Genomic DNA, 24,887 nt, shown 5'->3' on the forward strand with positions numbered 1-24,887 from the left:
AATGTGAAATTCGGAGAAAAACTAGCAATAGGAACTCATTTTCGCCATGAACTTGATTAATATCAAAGAAAATCAGCTTTTTAAAGAAAGTGATGAAGTGATATCTATAAAATACATTTTCACCTTATTGTGCTCCTCATGTCGATTAATAACGACCATATGATCGATCAAATGCATAACGATATTACGATTGATGGCGGGTAGACGCTGGAACAGCGCAAGTAGACGTGCACTCTTTTCTTCAGGTTCAGGTTGACTAAGGGCCTCAAATAGATCAGGGTAGAGCTGATCAGTAAACAAGGCCTCTGGCAGTTCTCGCAAATATAGCTTGAGCAAATGTGCCACCGCATTGATATCCACCTCTCGCAAAAGCTGCTCCGCCTCGAACGGGTCATTCTCGAAAACTCTACGGAGCCGCTGAACGTCCGAAGTAGAACCCGACAGCCTATAGATGCCGACTTCATTGATACCACGCTTCTCCACCTCACGGACACAGCAGTTTATGAGGAACGGTACCGGGGACTTCTCTTTTCTATTGGTTCAGACAATAAAGTAAATGAAGTAAGAGAAGTCTAAAGAGTCGGATACGTAAATCACAATAAACATTTTTGGAGATTCTGTATGCGGGAAGTAAGTTATCCATGGCTTGACCTTTGCCATTCACCAGTATTGCCTTAATCGTGTAGGTTCATTAAAGGGCATCTCTAAGGTTAAGCTAGCAAATTTTTTTCACATGAATTAAAATGGTCGTAAAATCGCATAGACACAGACTGCACTCACTTGCAAACCTGTTCGATCTTTAATCCAAAAGTTCCAACGGGTTTGGTGTCGAGATTCCGTCGAAGGCACTGCTGGTATGGCACATATTTTATCGACAGGTTTAACGTATACTAAAACATAAAGCCATACAAATATCAGTTCTGGTAAGTTAGAATTCCACATAGCATATAACAATTTCTAACAATAACTAACTAACGAGAATCAAGGCGACTTTCTTACATCTTTTAAGATATTTCCATACGAAACTACAAGAAATTTATTTTCCTAGATAGCTAAAGACCGCAACTAGAAAAATCAGAAACAAAGAATTAAACTTGCTAGTCAGACGATATTGATAAGCTCAAACACTTTACACTCCTGTCTCTTACCATATTAAATTCGACTTATAAGGGATCATAGTCTTTACTAAATGGAACGATGCCTTTCCTTTTATTATCAAATATTTTTTTTTTCGATTCGAATATATAATATTATAAATACAACCGTACCTCTTGCAGGGAGATGCTCCTATCTTGAAAGTGCTCTGTAAGCCACGACTTGCTCAGCTCAAAGGTAGCCTTGCCCCTTAGCAGGGGTGGACCTTGGGGTAGTTCTTCATAAAGCAGGATACGGAGAGTCTGTGAGCCATCTACGTCCATAATAAGTTCCTGCCGGAAGCGTGCTTCCGCTCCGGCAGTTAGCGGTGCAGTCTTTGTCCTACCTTTTCGGAAGAAATGGCCGTACGAATCGACTTCAAGGCAAATATGCATTTGGCATGTGTTTACACTAGCAGCGGCGATAGATGTCATCTGCGATAGACCCACTGCTGATCCGGTAGCTGAAACAGCCGTAGCGGAAGGCTCCGTCTCTCCTCCTTGGAGACTAACCACGTGCACATGCAGCTCACCGAGAAGCAGGTCGTCTGTTGGTCGGCTGCCCAGTGTGCTTTTACTACCCTGAACGATATATTATCATAGGTACAGTTATGCGAATACACGTAAGATCTTTCCTACTCTATTAACAAGAGCCATGTTTTTTAAGATTAATTTTTTAGACCAATTTTAGATGATTGCAAAAATCAATTTTCTTCTAACGAAAAAACTATATGCGAGACAATCATACTAACAGCTGCTGCTATACAGGTGTTGAGCTCGTAAATCGTAGGTGGTGTATGCGGTATAGGCAGATTTACTCCAGATGGATTTTGACCAGACGCTTTCGAAGCAGAGTGACTCGACGTCTGGTTTGATGCTGTGCCCTGCATTTGCTGTTGTAGGGCGTGGATCGCTTCAATCCACTGCTGTCGTTCGAACTCTGATGATACGAAAAATTGAAATACCTGAAATTTCCAGACAGCAATATGGTAAACTGTGCAAGAACAAAGCAAGTATATGTATATATAGTGACGTATTAATTTTCTTATGCTTTGTTTCTAAGAATGTATTTAAACAACAACAGATCACTTAGCTCACATGACATGTAATACACATGTCAACATACGCAAAAGGGCTCAAAATAGTCTCGACAAGGCTAATTGGTAGTATTCATGTGGACGACCCAATTGATACTTAATATTACCCCCTTCAAAACGATCTTTAATTCCTCTATATGATTGGGTCCAGGTCTATCAAAAACGAATTTTTGACCCCTTTTAATAAATTTTTGAGCTATCAAAACCTAAATCCCATTGATGATCTTCCGGCTTTTCCATGTAAATTCTCCTAGGTTTTCTATGAAGCTGCATGAAAACTGGCATTAATGTAGACTATCTATTGCGGGCAAAAAAGGAAGCTTTTAGACTCGTTAATGCTTCGACCAACGTGAAAATATTGAATAATTGCTGATTTTCGCTCATTAACCAAAAAGGATGCACTGTTTTTCACCATTACGAGTTTGTTGTCCTATTCGAGAATGAATTGGCTTTCTTCTGGTATTAAAAGTAGCGGATGACCGTACGCCCGTTACGACGAGTAACCGCCAAAATCAATAGTGCAAACTGTAGGATATTGACATTTATTCGTTCACAAACCTTGTGGTTTTTATGGCCGATTTTAAACGGCAGATGAGGCGAGTGAAGCATTAATGCTGCTTCGAGATCGCTCAATTTTCGCCGCAGCTTGTCCATAGGACGTGAGGTTGTCACTCCACCTTGACATCCAACTGGACCGCGTTTGTTTTCCTGCAATATTAAGAAGACAGCTTGAGCATTTTTGGGCATGTCCAAAGATAAATTATTTGTGTCTAATCATGTCTAAACTATGTAATAGGTAAACTTATATGTAAATCCTAATTTTTTCTTATGGGTCAAATAGAAAATGTCCTTAATATTGAATTTTTTTTTTAAAAGTACGCGCTTCTTTAGCTCGATTTAAATTAATAATCATCTATTATTACATTACTTAGGATACATTAGTTAATATATTGTGTAAGTACGAAGAAAAAAGCAATACTGACTAGCTTTCGAATCTGATCTCGAATCGAGTTTGCTCTTGAACGAAGCTGGCAAACATTCGCCGGATGCTGTTCACGGATGGGCTCTGCTTCCCCTTCGGGATCTAATAGGGTCACCTAAAATTAAAAAACGAATTGACATCTATATGGTGGCCATTTTCCAAAATCTAGTTATCAGAAGCGATGAAGCAGGGTTTATGGAAATGGGTAATTTAAACCATTCTTAAAATACGTTAAAACCATACTTTTATTTCATAGACACAAACATTCTTATTGAGGCGAAGAGGGAATATCTTTTTTTTTTGGTAAATAAGGAAGTAACATCGAGCTTTCTGGCTGGACGTTTATATATTAAAAGTAGACACTTTCACGCACATTAGGTAAACTTTAAATTAGGGTCAGGTATAATCCATCCGCCTATCAAAACGGAGTCCAATAGTTCGAAGGGGGTAGAGTAACCACACGGCAATGCTTTTGTACAATAGTGAAATATATACAACACCAACAGCCCAGCTAAAAGCCTTGCACTTTTTTATATATATATATAAATGTTTTTAATAAATTAGCTGTGAAAGGTTCTGAACATAATGTATACAGATTTTCATTACATCAGAGATGTCCATGCAGTGTTACTTTAATTGTTGGAAATTGAGCGCCATCTTAGAGAAATATGTCGTGTCATAAGGTTAGCACCTCTTTATTTATCTCTGGCCTCTTGAAGGTGTCTTTGCTGGCACGCCGACCCATAGACGTAAGATTAATCAAGAGTTCAGTCGGCGGTACAGCAAGCTTCACAAACGACATCCATACGTACCTCGTTGAGAGGAATAAACCATTTGACCTCGAGGTACCGAGTGCGTCCGTTTGTTTTACACTTAGCGCAAACGAGAACGTCGTTGAAAAGGAACAAATGCCGAAGCTTTCGGTGTCCCTCCAGTTGTACCATAAACACATTACGCACAACGTGTCTCGAGGCCCGATCCTGTAACTGTTTAATATCAAATGAAAAAGTGAAGTTACGTCATTTTCGATCGATTTTTCTAATTGTTTAGTTTAATTAAAATAGCAAAATCTATGTTTTCTTCACATGTACCTTGCCAACGGCTGCCGCTTTAGCACAAACAATCCTGCCATAGTGAAACCTCTTTATTTTACCCCTGAGAGCATAGCATTGCCCTGAGATGTTCAAATCTAACCGTAGCAACACAAATCCTATAGCATAGAGGATTTCAATGTCAGCACATAATCGATTTTTTTTTAAATTAAGCTACATATTCTTACTGAACATTTTGACGGTAGTAAAAAATTATGGTCTATACCTTGCTATCGAAATCAAAAAGGAGCCCAGATTGTTAATATTCGTTCTATAATAATCTTCGATCTTCATGTCATGCTCGATGTATTGTTTATAAAGCGTTTTTGGTAAAAATTTACAGCAAGTGTTTCGGGTATTTTTTGGAATAGTTCTCAGCATAGTTATAACAATTGTTTAGGGCCTTAAAGGGCCTGTCATCACTCTCCTCTCTTTCATAACTCGTTTTCGTATTACATCAGCCTTCAAGTGACAGTTTTAGATCATTAAAGAAATGTAAGATTCTTGTAAACAACGTTCTTCAATGCAAAAAGTTGTTTATTTTGCTATAATACAAAACTTCGAATACCTTTTATAATATTGAACAAAATTTTACAATAACGAGTAGGTCAGTCCGGAACTTAGTTTAACAACGTGCCGCGATTGCCAACTTGCTAATCTTCAAGCGTATTATAGCCTTTGAAGAATAACCTTGATAACTTTTAGAAGATGTTCAGAAATAACGTTTAGCTTACTAATCTGGTTTTCTTTTTCTTAATTTTCTTTACTCTTTTCGTGTAATATCAATCGCCTAGGATTTGCGAAAGCATATAACGTGTTATCAAGCCAATAACACAAATTAAAATTTTTTACTGGTAAAATTGTCCGCATTATACCCTAACCCCCTGCTCGTATCAGAATCGGTTTCATCAATTTTGCGTACCTTTTTATAAACTGTTATTGCTCTGAAAGTAGCTCATTTCAGCTTTTATGCTTGAAAAACAAGAACAAGGCGAACGGAGTGTTTTCTTTCGCTCTCTGAGCCTACTCCATTTGCCTTCTATCGCGGCTCCGTAATATCATCATGAATGGCCGAGGGTAAATCACTCTCGTGTAGGAGAACTTTTAAAGGCTTCGTTTTGTCAGCATCAGGTGGGTCACATCCATTTGTCTTGACATGCCCAGCAACAAGCGGATCAAGTGACACTCATCGATCGTCCAACAACACTTTTCTTCTCTTCCATAATGTTCTCTTACTTGTCTTAATCTTACACATAATTTTCATTTTAAAAACAAACGTATAAAATCGGCAGCTGTGAACACCAGCGGTGAACAGTCAGGCGACGCTAACATCGAATAGTGGGAGATAAGGTTAAAATAAAGATTGAATATTGGCTTTTACTGCGGGTAGGTAAAACAACGATTTTCGTTATAACCTATGGCTGCCGATGTTCCTCTATTTATTAAACGGTTCCAAAGTTATTTATGTGAACTTTCATGATTATATAATTGAGTGTAACGTAAAATCTTTATAAATGATCATTCATTCTAACGTTAAGCATTGATATATGTATATATATCGGAACGTTGTTGAAAAGACATTTACGTTTTAGGAAACGACAAAAATTTGCAATTGCGCACCTAAAAATGATACCCACATCATTTAGTTACTGCATATTTAAAGTAAGCCGACAAATGTATAACCAACAACATCTTGATGTGGTCCGGCACGATTTCAAACAGATTCTTTTACCATTGTTGATGTCTTATATTGATGCAAGATGTTTCCAAGGCTCTTCGGACTTGAAACGGAGGAAGTGTCGACACCTCCGGAAAACGAATTATTAAGGAGACCTCGTTTTTGACTGAATGGACTTCACTAAATCGTCCCGATTCTTTTTACTACTTTGTATTCTGATGACAAACGAAATCTTTGGGACATTATAAAAGAAGCTATTTCACTTAAATTGTAAACGCTACTGTGGATAAATTAAGGTTTGCGGTTGTTTGTGCTCAAGGACTGTGCAAACAAAAGAGATACGTTCATGGTAGCTTGTCGACAAAAAATAGCAAACTCTTAGGACTTACAACTCTAATGTCGCAAGCTAGTTATGTCCTCATGTGTGTATGATTATTATTATTATATAATAATTCAGTGATTAGTTGATAAAAAGGTGTGTGGATGCAAATGGATGCCGTTAGTGACTAGTAGACAGCCGCCTAGTACAGCGGTCTAAGAAGTGAGAGTCTTAATAGTAATGGACACAAGTAAATACAAGCTAGCAGGGTAAGTAGCAGTAGTAGTAGCAGTTGATCTCAAGACACAAAACAGTTAGGAAAAGTGTCTTCATTTCAGCTAAGAGCGTCACTCACCAATCGAGACGGAGGCTGCAGACAACAACAACAACAACACGGAGTCACAGGGAAACCGATAAAAAACAATTTAAACACGAGTACAAAAACGACAGCATAGCATTTATATAATGTAAGAACAGATAGTAAATTACCGTAAGAGCAATAAATCAAATAAGTCCCCAGCCACAGCATTTAGTAATAACACGTTCATCCTAATTATTAATCACCTCTAATCTGCGATGCTTATGCGTCTACGTAAGTGTTTCTAGGCGAGATGCCTGGGAAGTTCGTGTTGAATAATACTACTTAGTATAAATTAAAAACCTTTAAACGACCTTGCCAAATATCTTCGAAACAACAAGTTTGTGTGCTTCCTAAAAATTTACCATCATTGTAACGTGGTTCGTTTTAGTGTATTAATTTGGTGCACAAAGGATGATTACGTTCTCTCGCATTTCAGCTTAGCTAACCATTGTGGCGCTAAAAACAATGGCCATTCCCAACCGAACGGCTTGAAACATTGGCGTGTATTGTGATTTTAATTAACTTACGGGAAACATGCTCTCCAAAGTGCTGTTCGTTTTAAGGTTTTCCAGGAAATGTTGGGTAAGCTTGGAGGCTGTTTTAAGGTTGTTATAGTCCGGATGCGAGAACGACGTAGCCTGAAGCAGGTCATCTATGACAAGCGCGTTTTTCTGAATTCTCGCCACTGGCTTGTGCAGAAGATCTTCAAGAGATGTTGTCTGGCCCTGTGTAGTGAAGCCGAACAATGCACATTTAGAATTATCCATTTTGGATACATTTTGTGCTATTATGCTTTATCCTTATTTACTAACGTTGACTTACCTTCATTTTCATGTTTTTGGAGAGTTCATCGAACTTGGCGTTGTTGATTGAACATCTTCGTACGGTCTCAATGGCTTTTGAGTAGTTCTGCAAAAAAAGATTATACACTTCTAGTCGGCTCGCTAAAAACTTAAAATTTTCCCCAATAGTCGGTCGCCGAATCTCTATTGCGCCTCCTGCACCGCTTACGGTTGGATTCTGAAATGTTGAGAAGAAACATGGACATGATATATGATAAATTTCCATCTATATCTTCAAGTTAACATTACCAGGGCAGCTCATTCCTGTTTAATACGTGTTTTTTCGGGACTAACCTGCAGATTTCTGCGCAAACCATCTCTGAAGTTCCGATGAACGTCCAGAAGCTGTTCAATCTTAAAGAAGATTGTATCTACATCCTCCCTCGAAAGAACCGCCTAAGCGCAAAATAACATGTGCAAATATGTTAAGGGTAGCCGCTAAAGCACGGTCGCAACTTAAACATGGTAACGTTATGGCCTACTTATCAAGTATAATTTAGTCGGCAAATAAATATTGGCCTATTTATTACTAAATCTTATGATAGTGGCTTGACTTTTTCAGATGATGTTTCCTTATCACACTGACATGGAAAAACTGCAGAAACCTAAAGCGTTTGCTATAAAAAGAATGAACATTTGAATTTTATACAGTAAATCTGCAATACACTATTTTTATTCGACTATAAATACGCCTGAAAGCAGAGCACAGCCCAAAGCGACAGTGTTCCTTGATCCAGAAAGATCACGGCCTATACCGTGTCCTTATTTAGAACATCGAATTCTGGCTATTTTAGTAATTCTCATTACTCATTTAGTTCAATCGAACCTGGTTAGTTCTTGTTGCGCTCCCTAATGCTTTTCCATATTGATGAAGGACGTCCAAACAGTCTACGTAAGCGGTCTCACTTTCAATGACCGATTCGATAATTTTACGCACCTGCAATATAAACAAATTCTGAACTATGATATTAATTCATGTGATCTTATTCACTGAAGCCTCTAGTTTCCTCTAGTCGTAATTATATAAACACCTCCAAATCGGGAAACAAAGTTACTTTAAGTGGGCAGCGGTTGAATCCATGAAGATTCTTAAAAGCCAATCTTTTAGAAGTATTTTTTACCACCCCGGTGTAGAAAGTTGTATGTTCTACGAAGCTAAACTGCTTACCATGCAATGGCTATGACAATGAAGTTCGAGAAAACCAATTTTTTTCATTTATTTTGGAGAGAAAAATACTGGATTCTGAAAGTTTTCTAGATGTTTTCTCTCTCTGTAGAGTTATCACTTCACAGTTGTTTAAACTAAAGTTTAAATAAATGTTTAAAATAAAAGCACAGAGATAAATAGAAATCGATTAAACTAGTGAACAATTAAATGTATATCACTATAGCTTAAGTGTGAATGAGGAAACAACCGCAGTCGAAGCAGAGTCTTTATGGTCAACGCGTTTCAACGTAATTTTTGTCCAAGCCAAAAACAGCTCGAAAACATCTAAATTAGAAACAAAGTGAAAATTATTCTTGCTTTAAGTTAAGAGTCCTATCAAATCAAATGCGTTTTGCGTAAACCGATTAGTAAAACCAAAGTTATTTTTGATCTTCAAAAATGAATAAAGAACTAAAAAACAAAATACTACCATTACCGATAAATCTCACCGTTTCCAGTATAAATCAAAAACAACAGCTTTGTATATAATGTGTAAGCACTAAAGTGATATAACCCATATGCTGTTTGCAATCAGCCCTAGAAAACTCCTTGCAACAACAATCTGAATATTAAAGTTCGATTGCTTTTTACTAATCACCAATCAATAGAAAAAAAATTGAAACTATTCACTAATCGGCTCCTTTGTTTAGATTTCAAAGATAGTATATGGCATTACAAGAAGGTCGTGTTTTACAAAAAGCGTCTAGCGTTTCTCTGGAGTTTGTAATATAGAATGAAAAAACGAACATAATTCTTCGACTCTTACCACTCCATCCACTTCCTTAGCCTTATCGGGACTGTCTTCAACTAACGATGAATTCGAGCCCTGTGAACGACGCAATTGTTTTTCAGGGATTTCGCTTTCCTGCAAGGGGGCAGAGGATAAAAATTCCGCACAATACGTACATGAAAATGTACTCAATCTGTTTCTTTATAGATTACAAATTAAATTGATTTGACCTATGTTTTATTACTATTAAATTATCAACGACACGCTCAGAATATAAATATACGGCTAGAAAAGTAAAAAAAAAATTTAAATATATAATATTTTACGATTACTTCGATTGCGTGTTACGTGCTGTACGTCGCACGGAAGGAGAAACGAGGAAGGGGGAGAGAAGGGGTTGTCAGAGAGAGAAGTCATCAGAAATAAAAGCTGCTAACGCATATTGCCAGCTTAACTACTTCGTTTACCTCTTCCTAATAATCAATAAGGAGTTACTCTTAAGTATCCTAAAGGTATAGCTGAGGTAATCTTTAGTTTCTTGAGGACAAGAGACCCAGCAACATTTCAAGAAACACAACTTAAGACATGAGGCGCAAGTAAATTAAATTAATATTTTACAAAACAAAACTCACCGAATAAGGAACTATCATCAGTTATAGAAAAGAATAACTATTATACATATATAGTCATGGTGATACGAACATGCTTTTCTTTGCTTTTTTTTGGTCGGTGGAGTTGTGGCGATGTCTTCGAAGATAGGTACGACTCCATTGAACTGCTATATACACCTGCAACGGAGAGCAAAAAGTATCTGTAGTGATTCTATACTCACCGTTGGCTTTACGAGAAAACGTACTCGAAATCTACAGCAAAAGTTTAGCGTAGCAATTTGAATTAAAGCAAGGGAAATACAGGTTTACTGTCTGTGTACAGACCATCTCCAGTAACGCGTGAATTAATAATGTGCACATTGTATAGTTCATCATATTATGATAAATTGAGCCGTTATCCAAAAAAAATTATCCGCTCCGTTCAGTCGGACATTCAACCGGAAGGCCAACTAACTTAGCACTAAGTGCTCACAATTCGGGTTTGTCTAAAATTAACGCCAATCTACCGTATGGTCATATATGATAGTAGCAGACTTACATCTGAAGACTGGAGAGGTTACCACAGCATTGTTAACTTAACAGTGTAAACACCAAAGCACCACAGGTAACCCGCTAATGTTATCACTGAAGGCTGGAAACAAACTAACTTATTCTAAAATTCGCAGTTTTGTACAACACGCATAAACATAAACTGTCTTACTTTGTCGTTCTGTCTTTTTACAAGCTAAAGGAAAAGCGTACAGTTTGTTTATAAGATTTACTGAGTAAGCGAATTTTATTACTGGAGTAGGTTCTTTTTTGTTTTTTTTCAACAACAAACAATAAGGGGATACGTTATTGATGGCAAACATAGAAAATGCTCACTTTGAACATCTTTGAACGTTATGGTCAGCACTTCTATGCTTATTTTACTGGTCGACGACGTAATACGGCTCCTAAAATTAAGAAAAATAAAAATGCATTTAAAACTACGATCATTTACGAAACTCAAGTCCGGCGTAAGTTTAGTACGAGTTTCTCGTTCATTAAATACGCAATAAATATAGAATTTTAATATTATCAACATTAATGAGTTGAATAGAACTATATTACAGATACGTAGGCAAGTATCTGAGATAGCACGTTATTGTTTTGTTGATACTTAGTACAGATATATACGGCTAACGTTATTTTCACTAATATGAAAGGTGACCGTATAGAAAAAAGGCAGTTAAGGCAGAGACTGCCTTATCGCCCACTGGCTAACAACGTTTTCAACAAGTTCTATGCTAAATTCCTGGCATGTAGTGTAGTACAACAGGTAGGCGGCGACGATAGTAACAACAACATCGTAAGGCGAACATTCGTCAAATATCGGAAGGTAGCCAAACAGATTACATCAAACAATCCAGGGCAGAAAAATGAAACAGACGCCTGCTGACGTCGTCATACGGTAGTAGTGTTATATTTATACATAAGTAATGGTAATCCAGGTGAGACGCGCCGTTAAGCAACAACTGGATCCTTACGGAAACAATGATTCTTTACTGCAGACAATCACTCCCGCTGCGCCGCTTGTTCTAGTCCCCCGCCTTTTTACCTAGGCCTGTTTTAAGAGCCAGTACAACCTTATGAAAACTCTCAGTCAGCGCACTTATATCCGCTTGAATCGGAGAGTAAGTTAAGGCTGCATTAGAAACCAAAGGATTGACACGCACCTTTCGTATGGCGTTTGACCATGCCAACAGTTACAAATAATGAATAGCTGTCAATTCCTATAGCACGGAGCTCTCTACCAACCACTTTTCCGCTAATACTGCTGTTAGTGGTTGTTGTCTAAAGCGATGCAAAAGTTTCCTCTAGCTGCTGTTATTTTGTAGCCTGCCAACCAGGCCAGTAACAAATGAAACCGTGTGTCGTGTGAGAACTGAGAAGCTACATGTACTACCTGCGAGATAATGAATCGGATGTTCCCGTTGAGATCAGCAAAGGTTCACACATGTGCATTAGCCAACCGATTCTAGAAATGGCTTTGTCTGCTGCAATTCTGTACCCAATGCTCCAACGCTTAGTGAATTCCCGAACCGTACTTTTAGAGATTATGACTATTAGAAATGTGTTGAATTAAAACAGTACCTTATGCAATCAATAATTGAGTGCTATGTCAAATCATTAAGCCAGCAGAGAGAGAGAGAGAGAGATGTAGCCCACGATAAAATAAATATCTCCCATATAAAAATCTAGTGAATCGTCCATATCGTTCAGAAATAACATAAGTGAACTCAGATCTTCTTAGAAATACTAACAGCGACAAGTAGTTGAATTCAACCATGTTGGCCCACAGTATGTGCTAACGCGATCTCTGCTTACCGAGATCAACAATTGACGTCGGTCCCCCGCCAAGGTTTGATAAACAGGCGATAAGCTATCTACCGTTCGGCAGGCTCAATTTGGCTACAATTGCTGGTCTATGCATTCTACTTTTATATTTTAGCCTCGTACAGCAGTGTTTCTTTCAGCTTTTTTTTTAGTGATCCCCAAGGGACCAATGATTTATGTCGACACAAAAGCTCAGGCTGTGTTTTACTGCGTTTGTCAAGTGGTTATTGTCCTTTCGTCCAGTATGGCGTGGCTGGCCCGACCGGTAGCGATTCATATTATACCTTTTTTTTTTGCTGAGTCATACGTTAAAGGAATATGGTCATCAAATACTGGTAAATTGGAATATAATACGGCAGTCAATTACATAGTGTTGGGTACGTTACAGTTCCTCCCAATTCTGCGATAGTCTTATTAGAACCTAACTTGCTTGAGAGAAAGCAAGCATTACGATTTCGAAGAATGTTTCGTTCAAAATATACAGTAAGGAAATACTACCTATCTATTGACGAAGCAACTTCTTACGTTTTTAGTAGAAAAAAACGTTGAGTAGAAGATCCATTTACAAGTAAACAATAAGCCATTATTTTTCTTCAGCCTACAGCTAAAAAAACATTATTCATAACGATCGAATTAGGATACGATTAACTCCTCTATCTTAGCTGTACATACTAGTACAGATGTACACTAGGATGAAACGTATTACAATCACTTTAGGTATCATGATGATCATCACTATCGGATCTTCTGATACGATATCCTTAGCTCTGCCTGTCGAGCAAAGGCTATGGAATAATTTGTAACTTACTTGTCCGCAATTGACAACGTGTGGTTCTAATGCGCAGGGATGACACCGAGATTGACTGAAAATGATTGTGTATGTAAATCTGAAGAATACTACAAAAGCGAGAGATACCCTGATTCGAGCTGTCTTGCTCTGTAACGTGTCGTAAGTCGATTTGCGGATAGAGTTTAACGCCATTTCACCACAGCATAGCTATCGCCAACTTTTTTTTGCTACCTTAGAGTAAAATCTATTTAACAATGTTCGGTGCTTTGTTTTACAAATAGCGAATGCACATAATCCCTAATTAACACAAACAAGTCTTTCGACTTTGTTATGCAACAAGATCAACCGATTCTTGGATACAAGAAGTGTGTCGTAGCTAAAGGCAAAATATCATACTGCCTTGTAAGATCATAAGCGCGAACATTCATTTTTAACAGTCTATAACCAGTCGAATATAAAGAAAGTCAACGATAACTGGCCAGTGCAGATCGGCTGATGGTCTTAGACAGAGTAGTAGCAGCAGCAACGGATCAGTGCTGCTTTCCTCACTCCTTCATTCGACACACACTTAAAAACACATCCAGATACAGTGCGTAATTCGTCAATGAACCAACAACCACCGTCAAGCACTACCGTCTAACAGCTGGATGGAACGGGCAAGCCGGACGGAACAAACCGTTAATCCTTACGGGGCCCTCTATAAGCGACCCCTACCCTCATACTACGTAATAAGTATGATGTAACTCCGTCAGAGCACTAACGTCCAATCAGCCCACTAGATATGTTTGCATGCAGGTGCAGGTACAAGTGCCATCACCTGTGCCGTTCAGATCTCGTCTCCCAGGGGATAAGTCTGATCCACTTTTTCAGGCTTCCCTCTCTCTTCCCAATCTACAAAGACCCCACTGTTTGCATGAGGGCAACTTTGGTGTCACTCATACCCGGGGCCTCTGCTTGACAGTCATGCAGCATGGATTAGATGTCTCTTCTTGCTAATGCTCAAGAGGCAGCGTTGACGCAACAGCAGTGTTGGTGACACAAGCGAATGCGAAACAAACACGAATGTCACGCGATAACAGATAGACCCAGTCTTGGTGCAACTGAAACGACACCCTTATAGATACACGACGATTGAGCTTATCCGTAAGGATAACTTCGTAACTGCAACGGTTCATTAAAAGAGAAGTTACGAGCTCTCCAAAAGCTTGCATATTCTAAAGCAAACGACACGTTAATTCTTTTATCGAGTTCAAAGCTAGGGCTGTATATACGTGAACAACAGATGACCTTCTATTCATAAATTGCTCACAGAGATTTTTATAATATAATTAGTAAAAATTATTTTGGTCTTTCTAAGTATCACGTGGAACATTTTTGTAATTAATCTATTTTTTTTATACTGCGAAAACCTGTAACTATATTGATCTAGCAAAATAGTATTTAATTACTGGTTATCGTTTGACTTTGGCTATATTTATTTGAAAGCTAAGTTCCCATGTATATCAGTAAAGTATTCCATAAACAGCTTTGAGAAAGAGGCTACCCGTAGCGTCGTTCGTAATTTGCCATAATCGACGTTTTTTTTTTTTAAAATGTAGCTAATTTCTTTAAAACCGACATTACAGATTCGACCAGTGATGTATAGAGCATGTAGTTGGTCCGTAGATAGACATCTCAGAAAAGGCTAAAATAGAATTCGTGGAAAACGCTCAAGCAGTATCTTGTATCTTACAATTCACTGCAATTAACGTACTCAAAATGCAAAGCTGGTAAATGTACTTAAAGAAAAATGTTTATTGCTGAGCATAATAATTAAGCCTGATGCTGATCACGGTTTGCCACAGCTGATAGTAGGACTGTTCAATAGTAAATTTCCTTAGAAAGTATGTCGGCTGCATTGGCCACAGTTACGGCAAGCAGATGCCTATTCTGTATTACTACTGGTATTACTCACTTATAGGCATCTTTTTGGCGCTAACAGAACGCGTTCGAGGTTTGAAACGTTACGCCAAAAAACCTATTCTCACGTGTATGAGCATCGATTTTGAAGCTATCTACAGAGTATCTTACTGTCTGTGCTTATACTAAAAAAACGAAACAACATACGTAACAAATATGTTAGTGGATCTAATCGAAAACGAATTTAATGACAAAAAATTGAACCATAGGAGAAAGCTCGCCGTCAACATTTTTTTCTGACTGCTCACAGTGATAAACGACGTCTGCCGCAAACTTCCATTAATTAAACAGTAACCTGCTCTGTTTCCGACTAATTTTTACTGGCTGCTTCCCCATTTTTTCTCAAAACACAACGCTGTTCGGAAAACATACACTATATATACACTAGTCCAAATGACTATAACTGTTTATTTACATATAACTAATGCGTAATTAATTGTAAAACAATTCTCCTCTTTTCAAAATTATTATCGTTCTGATTAAGATACTATTTGCCAACGCTGGACTATTGATTCATAAATCTATTTAGTCTTGTGAAGCATTCTTGCTTAATTGCGAGCTTAAATCTTCCGTCTGTTTTTAGGCATAGACTGGGCCTTTAACGTTCTGCCACAGACGTCAAAAAGGCAGAGTTATCTATGGAACCTCTTCGTCCAACCCATCTGTTTAGAAGATTGTCATCAAGATACAATCAAGACCTATCTCCATGATTATAGTACAGGTGCTTCGTTATGTTAAAAATAACATTCGCCATCTTGGCCAAAGTCCTCTATGCATCTTATTCACTCCTTTCCGAGTATAAATCACACTGGAATTTTCTTTGGTTTCGATTGCCTTTATTGACAGCACGTACCACTGTTAAAATCTAATTCTTTCACTTACAATACCTTAAGCTAAAGCTGTCAATGTGTTTAGCCCTTAGGAACGTTGCCTATAAATATCTTTCATGGCTTCGTTTGTTGCAAGCTTATCGTTTATCTCATTAATTGTAATTTACGTACTGAAACTCCATGCGATATTTCCTTTGTATTTCTGCTATATGTTTGTACTCTTAATAACATTTTATAATGATTTTTTATTTAAACGTTAAAGAATAGTTTATAGTTTTAACCTGCTAAACACCGCATGCATTCCTGGGGCATTCTGAGTTTATATAGGGGGACTCTTTGGCGTGTTGTTGGTCGTAACGGACGTGCATTCGTTCACTACTCCTGGTACCAGATAAAAACCTTTTTTAAGACAAATCAAAAAGATTTGAGCGATCAATGAACACGCGATCTTTCCGAGCTGGACGAACTCTCACCACAATTAAAAACCTAATTTTTTTGCCCGAAGTCGACGGTCTATTGGCAGTTTTCAATGATCTTCTGAAAAATCAGAACGAGGTTTCCCCAAGGCAGACCGAGCGATTTTATGTAGACATTAGATTTAACGGGCTCGAAAAATCACCAGATGTTTCAAAAAGCTATTTTTGATTCATATAGTCTTTTTAAAAAAAGGTTAACTGCCATTTTAAAGAAAATAATATCGACTGGTAATGGGGTCGTCTCGATAAACACTAATGATACGTTTTTTTGATAATCTTTGCGCCTTTTTCCACTTTCGATCTTTTCGGAACTTTTTATCTGCGTCTAGACTGAAACTTATATACGTTGGAATCTTTTATAAGCAACATATTTGTGTCACACTTTAACGTGTTAACACCTACCCGAATTGAAACTGTGGCCATGGCTATCAGCAATGACGTAAAGGTCATTGAAACATTTACTTTTGTACAGTTACAGTTTTAAAAGCAAGGCATAATAAGGATTTTAAATCTAGTCGTACCGTTCTGTATATATATTTATATATTAGATCGTCGAAAAACGATTTACGGTTTTACATGATTCAGGCATACCTAAAGTTGCACATCTCAGTACAAACCATTCGAACTGTTTGAAAGCTGAGGTTTCACAGTTGTGAATGTGCTAAAATTGGTTTAATGTTTTTATTGAGACTCAAAATAAAATACCTTAGGCATAAAGAAAAGTTCTACAGAAAATAACTCAGTAACGCGCATAACCTGGACTGATGCCAAAATAGGTGGTGCTGCGTGTTTGGTAGGATTGAAAATCAATTATACATTTTGAGCTCCTGTTATCCGAAAAAACGACTGATTCGGACCTCTGCTGCCAACAATTAACAAAATTGCAAAAACGCACTGAGAAAAATAGATTGGAACAAAAACCGAAACGAAAAAGCCTTGTCTTCTACCATGACAATGCTAGGCTGTACATATATTCAGATACTCGGCGAAAATTGAAAGAATTCGGATGACAAACTTTAACGCATTTACTGTGTAGCCCAAATCCGGCGCCATTCAAATTATAATCTGTTTGGGTTCTGCAGAGCTTTTAATGGGGTTAATGTAGTTTCAATGGACAGATGCAAATATCATTTGTCAAAATTGTTCGCCCGGAAGCCACAGTTCTACAGTGATGAGATTGTGATGCTACCAAAAAAAGGCAGAAGATCGTTAGTCCAAATGACTCGTACTTGATTCAGGAATATTGTTCAAAAAATATAACATATTTTTTTAAATATAAACATTTTTAATTTAAAAATATAAACAATATTTACTTTAGCTAAAAAACCTTCGCTAATTTTTCCACCGACTTATGTATATATATATATATACATATACGCGTGCCACATCCTGTATATTGTCGACTTCAACGTAAGTCCCATAGCCAGTTAATCATTAAAAGGAAGTGGCTTCATTCGAGTTTCAACGGCCTGTAACTAAGATTCTAAGATTCTGTAAGATTCTAGAAATCTTACGAGTATTATTTGTATTTATAGATTAAAATACTTAACTATGGGTTGATCATAGTGAAATAATTATCTTATTTAACTTACAACATGTAAGGTTATACTTGCCTGCGAATTAAATAGATTTTATTCATTTGTAATAATCATGAACCAAACCACTTTAAATCGAAAGAAGGGTTTTGTTAAACAGCATAACTTGTGCCCTGATATTAAAAAACCTTAGATAGTAAAATCAGCTATTACGCCTTAATACTCACAAGGAACGCAATAAGCGCCAGCTGCAACTTCTAATGTTTTCAGTACACTCAATAAATATAAATAGAATTGATCAAATATTTTAAATTATTGTTGAAACAGGATGCATCACATTTTGGTACGTATTTTTTATACGCAAACATTTAATTTAGTTATATTGAAAGCCAGATTTGTATCTCACAGAAAGCACACAAGGCAGCAGCTGACGCCAGTTCAAAGGCCAGCCATTTGTATTGCCTACCAGTACTTGAATGCATCTCAAGAGACCTACTATAGACGCCTATAACCGTTAACTGCTCAAATAGTGAACCATAAGCTTTTTACTACAGCTCTTCGGTAAAAGAAACCTTGCTATATTGGTTTATTGCTATAATGCGAGTCTGTGTTGCGCTATCACAGTTCCCTTATTCATTAAGAGATACTCTGCGTACGCAGTACCTGCATACTATGACAACAGATGGCGCCACAAGTGCGGGCGTCGCTTGTATAGCATTAGTAGTAATGACAACAACGAACTCTTATATACGCAGGAGCATTATGTACACATATATATATATATATAAGAGGGACTGCGTCGATTTTTAACTAGGACGGCGATAGTAGAAAACATTGGTGTGTCCATTCTTCTTCTGTCCCCCCGCCCACCCATCCATCCGCCCTCTTTTGGTCAAGCAACAGCAGCAGTGGCGTTTGCTACTGCTATATTATTATCATAGTAGTTATCGATGGTCTTCGTATTCCTGTTGTTGACTTCTACGTGGCAAACAGCTTAACTGCGAAGCGGCACTTGGCCGTTACTGTTCTGCATATGGCGGCAAAGGTTCTATGGGTCTATGATGATGATGATGCGATCGCTACGGCTAGTCGTGTTATATGCGTGGGCCGAATGGTCACTATATAACAGCAGTTCAGATGTTGACAAGACCAGACGAAACTTGTGAGAATTTGGCAAAGTTACGCTACCTTTGTAGGAATATCAACCGTCGTTATGACAAGCAAATAATGACAATTTGCTTTTTCTACAAACAAGAATAATATGTTTGATATGCACATCACCGAGATACACCTCAAGCGACATTCAATTGAGTATGCTATGAAAACTATAAAAGATTTGAAGTGGATGACGGTAGTCATATGGCTAAAAGACAACTTACGCTCAATGCTTTATTGGCAGCATAGAGTCGTTCTTCGAGACTGTCCATAATAGAAATTTTGGAATAGTGGGAGAACAGAAGCAAAGTTACAAATAATGAGAGTTGCCAGTTACAGTCATACCACTGCCATGAGATCAGCAGGCCCATGCGCATTGCACGGCAAAACAGCATAACCATAGTCATAGCCACAGGGGCCCGAGTCTATGGCTCCACACAGCTGGTCTTCTGCGCCTTTACATAGTCGCTTGTCTCGCGCCGCGTATATGCTCATGTATTATTATAATTGAGGTATTCTCTCTCAAACCGTCGTCTCTAATACTCCTGCCGCTGATTTCAGCGGCGTTGACTTCCCTCCCTCCATCCCTAAACGGCACCACTACCGTCAGAAGACCGCCACTTCAGATAACGCGCAACTTTATATAACAATAGCAACAACGAACGAAACCGCTAGAACAACAGCAACAACAATGAGTCAACAAAAACTGTCTACCGATTTACACGTTTACAATCTTCTGCTGGCGTGGTCTGCCAGTCCGATGGTTAAAAGTTTACCTTGACTATCTAGGGCTGATTCTAGCACATGTAATGTGCATAGGAACCCGACTTACGTTGATGATCGGTGGACGACGTATGTTAAATAAGCTAGACATCATCAAGAAGCTGTCTTATAGTACTTTGGTATAATACACTAGACGTCGCTTTAACAAAAAAAAAGCGTATTTATTACCGGTGTGGTAATTTTATTGGTTTTCCCTTACATCCCCATGAAGCTTCCCAAAACATTTTTGTAAAAATAACAGCTGTGTAATATACTTACATGCTTTATTTACCCGCGTCTACGTATCTCAACGAATCAGCACTGAATAAGCCTTTCTTGACGACGCGGGCAGTTAATTTGCAATAATGTGTAATAACCGGACAATCACATTCCACTCCCCTCTACGTTTTTCATTTAAGTTTAATCCTATTTGTGATACTGATAATGTTTAATGGTAAACTTGTTTTAAACAACAACAGGCCCTTTTTTTGTATAGATCTTGCGTGAGGAACACAACAACGTATAAACTCTATCGACTTCAGTATTTTAGCTAACTAACATGAATGTTACTGTTTTTCTTTTATAGCATTAAGCTTAACAAGTTGTTCAACGAAGAAAAATCGATTGTACTAAAACGCGGCTAATTGTCAGAATTACAGAGTACAAGGAAGATCAATATTGCAAAAATAGAAATGGATGGTGCGAATTCATATGCAAGCGAGCCATTTTGGACACAATTAACCCACCGAAATCAAACATCTCCAGCTAAACATTGCCATCTACTGATTAAGATGTCTAAAGTCTGTTGGTTTTACAAGTAGATACACCCCGCTCAGAAGAAACTAAAGACCTTTTTATTCTATCCGATAATAAAATATTAGTAATTAAAGAACGATGCTTACAGCAGTGGCTTTTAACAATATTATCAAACAATATTTAAAATTGCGAAATGTTAGTAAACATTACACTGTTCACAGATGTACAGTACAAAGCCCATACGGAAAGACAATTCTATGATCTGTATATTACATGTTTAAATATGTGTGTCATACACATGACGATGTGCATAGTGAAATGTGCATAGAAGACACACAGAGTAATTCATAAGTTAGCTTCTGTTAATGTATAACCGATAAACAACGCTTACGAGAGGGGCTACTTACAGCAAAAATACACAGTTTCTTTTTTGCGATAAACCAATTAAGGATTTAGAAATGTTTTGTTTAGAGCATTTGATACTGTAGCTAGTGTGTTTGGTTCGAATTGTATGTGATGATCAATGTAGAGTGTCCTAATAACAGGAGATTGGATTTTTATAAACGTTCCAACGATGGAATTTGACGATCGAAGAGATTTTGCCCAGGCGGCTCACATTGGATAAACTGAAAAACTAAAATGTATGAATATAAATATTCCGCCTAAAGGACACAGGGTTTTTACTCACCGGAATCTCCATCAAGGCGTTCTTCAGACCTTCCTCTACGTAAGGGAATCTGCGGGACAGGTGGAGCAATACCGCCTCCAGTTGGTTTTCCTGGCACTGGAGGTGGCCTTCTGCTTGGACGCAGTTCAGAGCCATCGCAACGACTTGCCACAGGTGCCCGCAAATCTTCGCAACTTTTAGCAATGGGCTGTAGAATTTCTCGTGACCGCGCGGACGGTTCCTCTCCATCACTATCTTCCTCGGTTGAGTCAGTGACCAGTGAAGCTGGGATACGTCCATACCCACCGAACTCAACGTAATCCTGCTCTGGCGCCTCCTGCCGACTGCCGCAGCGAACGCTATCGTATGTGCCATCCGTCGATTCTTCGGCATCAGTTTCATCCGCCGCCACAGTGTCGTATATTGGTGCGTCATCGAGACCGTCGAACGAACTGTCGTTTGAACTCAGGGTCGAAGTCTTATCGAGCTTACGGTGACCAGCATAATTACAATCGAGGTCCAGCAGTCCAGCGGCCGGCGATCCGCCGTTGCTCGTGGTAACACTACGCTCGCTGTTATGATGATGACTATTGTTATTACTGGTTGTAGTATTCATCATTGTTGTATCCTTGAGCGTATCCTTGAGTAAATGGAGTGTTGAGCGTTTGCTATTGCCGCTGCTATTGCTACGCTGTTCTGTTGTATCATCTCCAGCAGTCAGACGGCTACTCTGCGAGTGCGACGATGCGCTCGAGGCATGCCTCTCTAAACGACAACTCGCGCTTCGTTCCACCTGAAGAGCACTGGTTGCCGGACTGCTACCGGAAAACAACGAACTACGCTCGAGTGATGAGTCTGCGCTTTTTGTTGTATTGGTGTTTCGTTCAAGAGACGAATCATTCGATTTAGATTGTGAAGAACTGAGATCGCTGGCAGACGCAACCACAGAGGGATGGTCCAATGAGCGACTACATGTCGTAGACGCTGCCCGGTCGGCTGACGTAGGAGTAACCGGCGTTGAGGGAGTTGACGGTTCAGTCGTTGCCTGCCGAAAACTGCTCAGTGCCAGCTGGAATGATGATGTGCTCGACGCTGTCGATTGATTGGACAGCTGTGATCCAAACTTGGGTTTGCCAAAAGTTGATAAGGATGACTGGGCAACCTGAGCGAAAAGTGTGGATTCCGCCTCATCGGGCGTCGTAACAGGGCTCGTTGTTCCTAAGGCGTTGACAGTCGAGGCGGGAGGCCACCTGGCCACTCGCTTCGGCGGCGGCGCCGGGGGTTTCTTTTTAGGCCGAATTTCCCCTTCGTCTTGTGACGAAACAGCGATTACCGTAACATAGCTTTCAGGGTCAACAGGATTAATTGGTGGATTCGAGCTGTGAACAGCTATAGGAATCTCAGGTCCTATTTGAGAATCGTCTTTAAACGAGTTCTCGCGGGACAAAACCAGAGGTGACTGGCTTGCCGGCTCCTCTGAAGTTACGCTTCGACGCCGCTGGCGCTCATCGTTTAACGCTCGTTCAAAGTACTCTACGAGAAATTCTTCTTGAGCAAGTTCCTTACGTAACTGTGCTACACGAGCTTTGTGCGTAGTTAGCAACGTCTTCATGTCCTCTTCAAAAATGAGCGATAGTTTATCCTGAGGAAAACGATCCGCCCAGCTGCGCTGCAGGTCGGAAAACTCCATTATCGTTGAAAAACTTTTTTTCTTGCTAATACGTCACAATGCAATTCTTAAACGTTTAACTAGTTTTGTTCACTGGCAGTGCGGCAGACATTCCCAGAATGCAACAGATGTAAAATCTCCGCTACAAGCTACAGGCAGAACATTACTTTTAGGCTTTCTACGTGTCATATATGCTGCCTGATGAAGCGACATCACCGGGGATCACTCATTTTTAAATTTAGACAGAATCCTTCATAGACATCTTTTTATTCCGAATCGGTCCACCGCAACGTGTTAGTCACACTAGACATTTATCTCCAGGTTATCCCATAGATCAACTGATCACCAGAAACAATCACATTCCACAATGCCCACTGAGTACTTGCCGCTGTTGTAGAAACTGTAAAAATACTGCCGCTAATATCATCGGTGTTCTGTTCGACGCCATAGAACGACGTATAGTAATAATAATATTTACAACAATAACGACAACAAATACTATGATTGTACTGCTGTGTTGTTCCTGACTTGACTGACTGTCGTCGAATTCGCAGCAGCGGTGCCAAAGATGATGATGATGGTGGTGCTGCTGCTGCTGCTGTTTCCAGAGAGGCGATGACACAGACGTGCACAACGTCAGCAACTTCGAACGTGTTGGCTCTTACCAGTGCTGCTGCCGTTGGTTTGGACAGTCCAATTGTTGTTGTTGTTGTCTGAAGTGACTCCGAAACGCGGGTCTGTTGCTACCTATCTGTCATCCAGGATCAATGCAGGAACAAGCAGTCGCAGGCGGCAGCAGGCTGTAGTGGTCGTGCCGATGGTGCTGTTGCTGCTGCTGCTGCTGCTGCTGCCAGCGGTGCCGCCGCGGCCACCGACCGCACTCAGCCTGTTGACAGCCTGCAAGCACTTCACCTCTTACGTCGGTCCGGGTTCGAACAAAACCGTCCAGAGAGAATCTAAGCTACGCGTACACGAACGACTTGTGAATGAGGAACTAAAACAATACTATTCCGTCAGCGATATACCTTTTTTCTTTTGTAGTGCATGAAGTTTGCTTATTGTACGATTTGTTCAGTGCCCCACTGACAATTGGCCTTAAACCGACTCGATGCTGACTCAAATAGCAGTAACAGCGGACCTGCTCCTTTCATAAACACATTCACACTGACACTGTGTGTAACCGACCACCGTCATGACACATTGGTTCAGCAATAATCACTCGACGACGACGACGACAACAGTGGCAGCAGCGGTGTGCACTTTGCCGACGACGACGGGCAACAGCGGAGAAGCTGCAGCAAGCGAGCCGACAGCTGCGGAGGCAGCACCACAAACGGACGACAATAATAGCTCCCCGCACGGCTTTGTTTCCTTCTCTATTCACCCTTCTTTCCCAGATCCATCAACCACCTACGCCGCACAAAAACCAACTTAGTTTAAGTGACCGCCACAGAGGGCGCCACTGGAAAAGAACGCGCCCACAATGCGGACAACATTTCCCACCAAATGCATCTATCCCGTGTGATCTTGTATCTTGAAATCCAGCGACAAGATTTGCAATTTGCACAGCGTTGCTGCGATACAAACATAAAACTTTAACACAAGCTTTCTTATATCTACCAGAGTGTAGTATCACCGTAATTTTCAAGAAGCGTTATCCGACAAGCAGCTATATTTTCTGAAATTATCATGATCGAATTTTTTATGCACCCTAAATATGATTTTAGTAGTAGTTGAACACAAATGCAGCCGTGCTGCTGATTTGGAAGGTACATATGACCATTAAGTATTAACACGATTGGTGTAATATTGATATTTTTGGCCTCATGTAATTCGAGTCAAGTTTGTATATATGATTGTGCTGATCAAACTAAGTTTG

The 24,887-nt window shown here is 39.3% G+C and overlaps 1 protein-coding gene and 1 long non-coding RNA gene across 6 annotated transcripts in view; both read right to left on the reverse strand.

Annotated features, from left to right (window-relative positions):
- Positions 1–24,750, reverse strand: part of RhoGAP1A (Rho GTPase activating protein at 1A) — a 27,520-nt gene extending 2,770 nt beyond the window's left edge. The window contains exons 1-15 of one of the 4 annotated variants that reach the window (XM_022811268.2): positions 21,361–24,750; positions 10,143–10,228; positions 9,477–9,575; positions 8,330–8,458; positions 7,798–7,899; positions 7,484–7,681; positions 7,189–7,386; positions 6,656–6,670; positions 4,025–4,198; positions 3,214–3,327; positions 2,789–2,938; positions 1,886–2,098; positions 1,269–1,715; positions 781–890; positions 124–532 (exon numbers count right to left, since the gene is read on the reverse strand). In XM_022811268.2, coding sequence (XP_022667003.1) covers positions 124–532; positions 781–890; positions 1,269–1,715; positions 1,886–2,098; positions 2,789–2,938; positions 3,214–3,327; positions 4,025–4,198; positions 6,656–6,670; positions 7,189–7,386; positions 7,484–7,681; positions 7,798–7,899; positions 8,330–8,458; positions 9,477–9,575; positions 10,143–10,228; positions 21,361–23,029 — 4,113 coding nt within the window. In that variant the 5' untranslated portion in view covers positions 23,030–24,750. The remainder of the gene's footprint in view (positions 1–123; positions 533–780; positions 891–1,268; positions 1,716–1,885; positions 2,099–2,788; positions 2,939–3,213; positions 3,328–4,024; positions 4,199–6,655; positions 6,671–7,188; positions 7,387–7,483; positions 7,682–7,797; positions 7,900–8,329; positions 8,459–9,476; positions 9,576–10,142; positions 10,229–21,360) is intronic. The other 3 variants (XM_022811265.2, XM_022811267.2, XM_022811266.2) reach the window with 3 other exon arrangements.
- Positions 10,590–18,189, reverse strand: LOC147755071 (uncharacterized). 2 transcript variants are annotated; one of them, XR_015330567.1, is made up of 3 exons: positions 13,218–18,189; positions 10,916–10,986; positions 10,590–10,703 (listed from the first exon to the last, which is right to left on the reverse strand). It is a non-coding gene; the product is annotated as an uncharacterized LOC147755071 (long non-coding RNA). The 2 variants fall into 2 exon arrangements; XR_015330568.1 differs by having other exon boundaries at positions 10,594–10,682.
- Positions 24,751–24,887: the final 137 nt, after the last annotated feature.

The sequence above is a fragment of the Varroa destructor genome, unplaced genomic scaffold, assembly GCF_002443255.2.
Source record: "Varroa destructor unplaced genomic scaffold, Vdes_3.0 BEIS01000006.1, whole genome shotgun sequence".
NCBI classification, from domain to species: Eukaryota; Metazoa; Arthropoda; class Arachnida; order Mesostigmata; family Varroidae; genus Varroa; species Varroa destructor.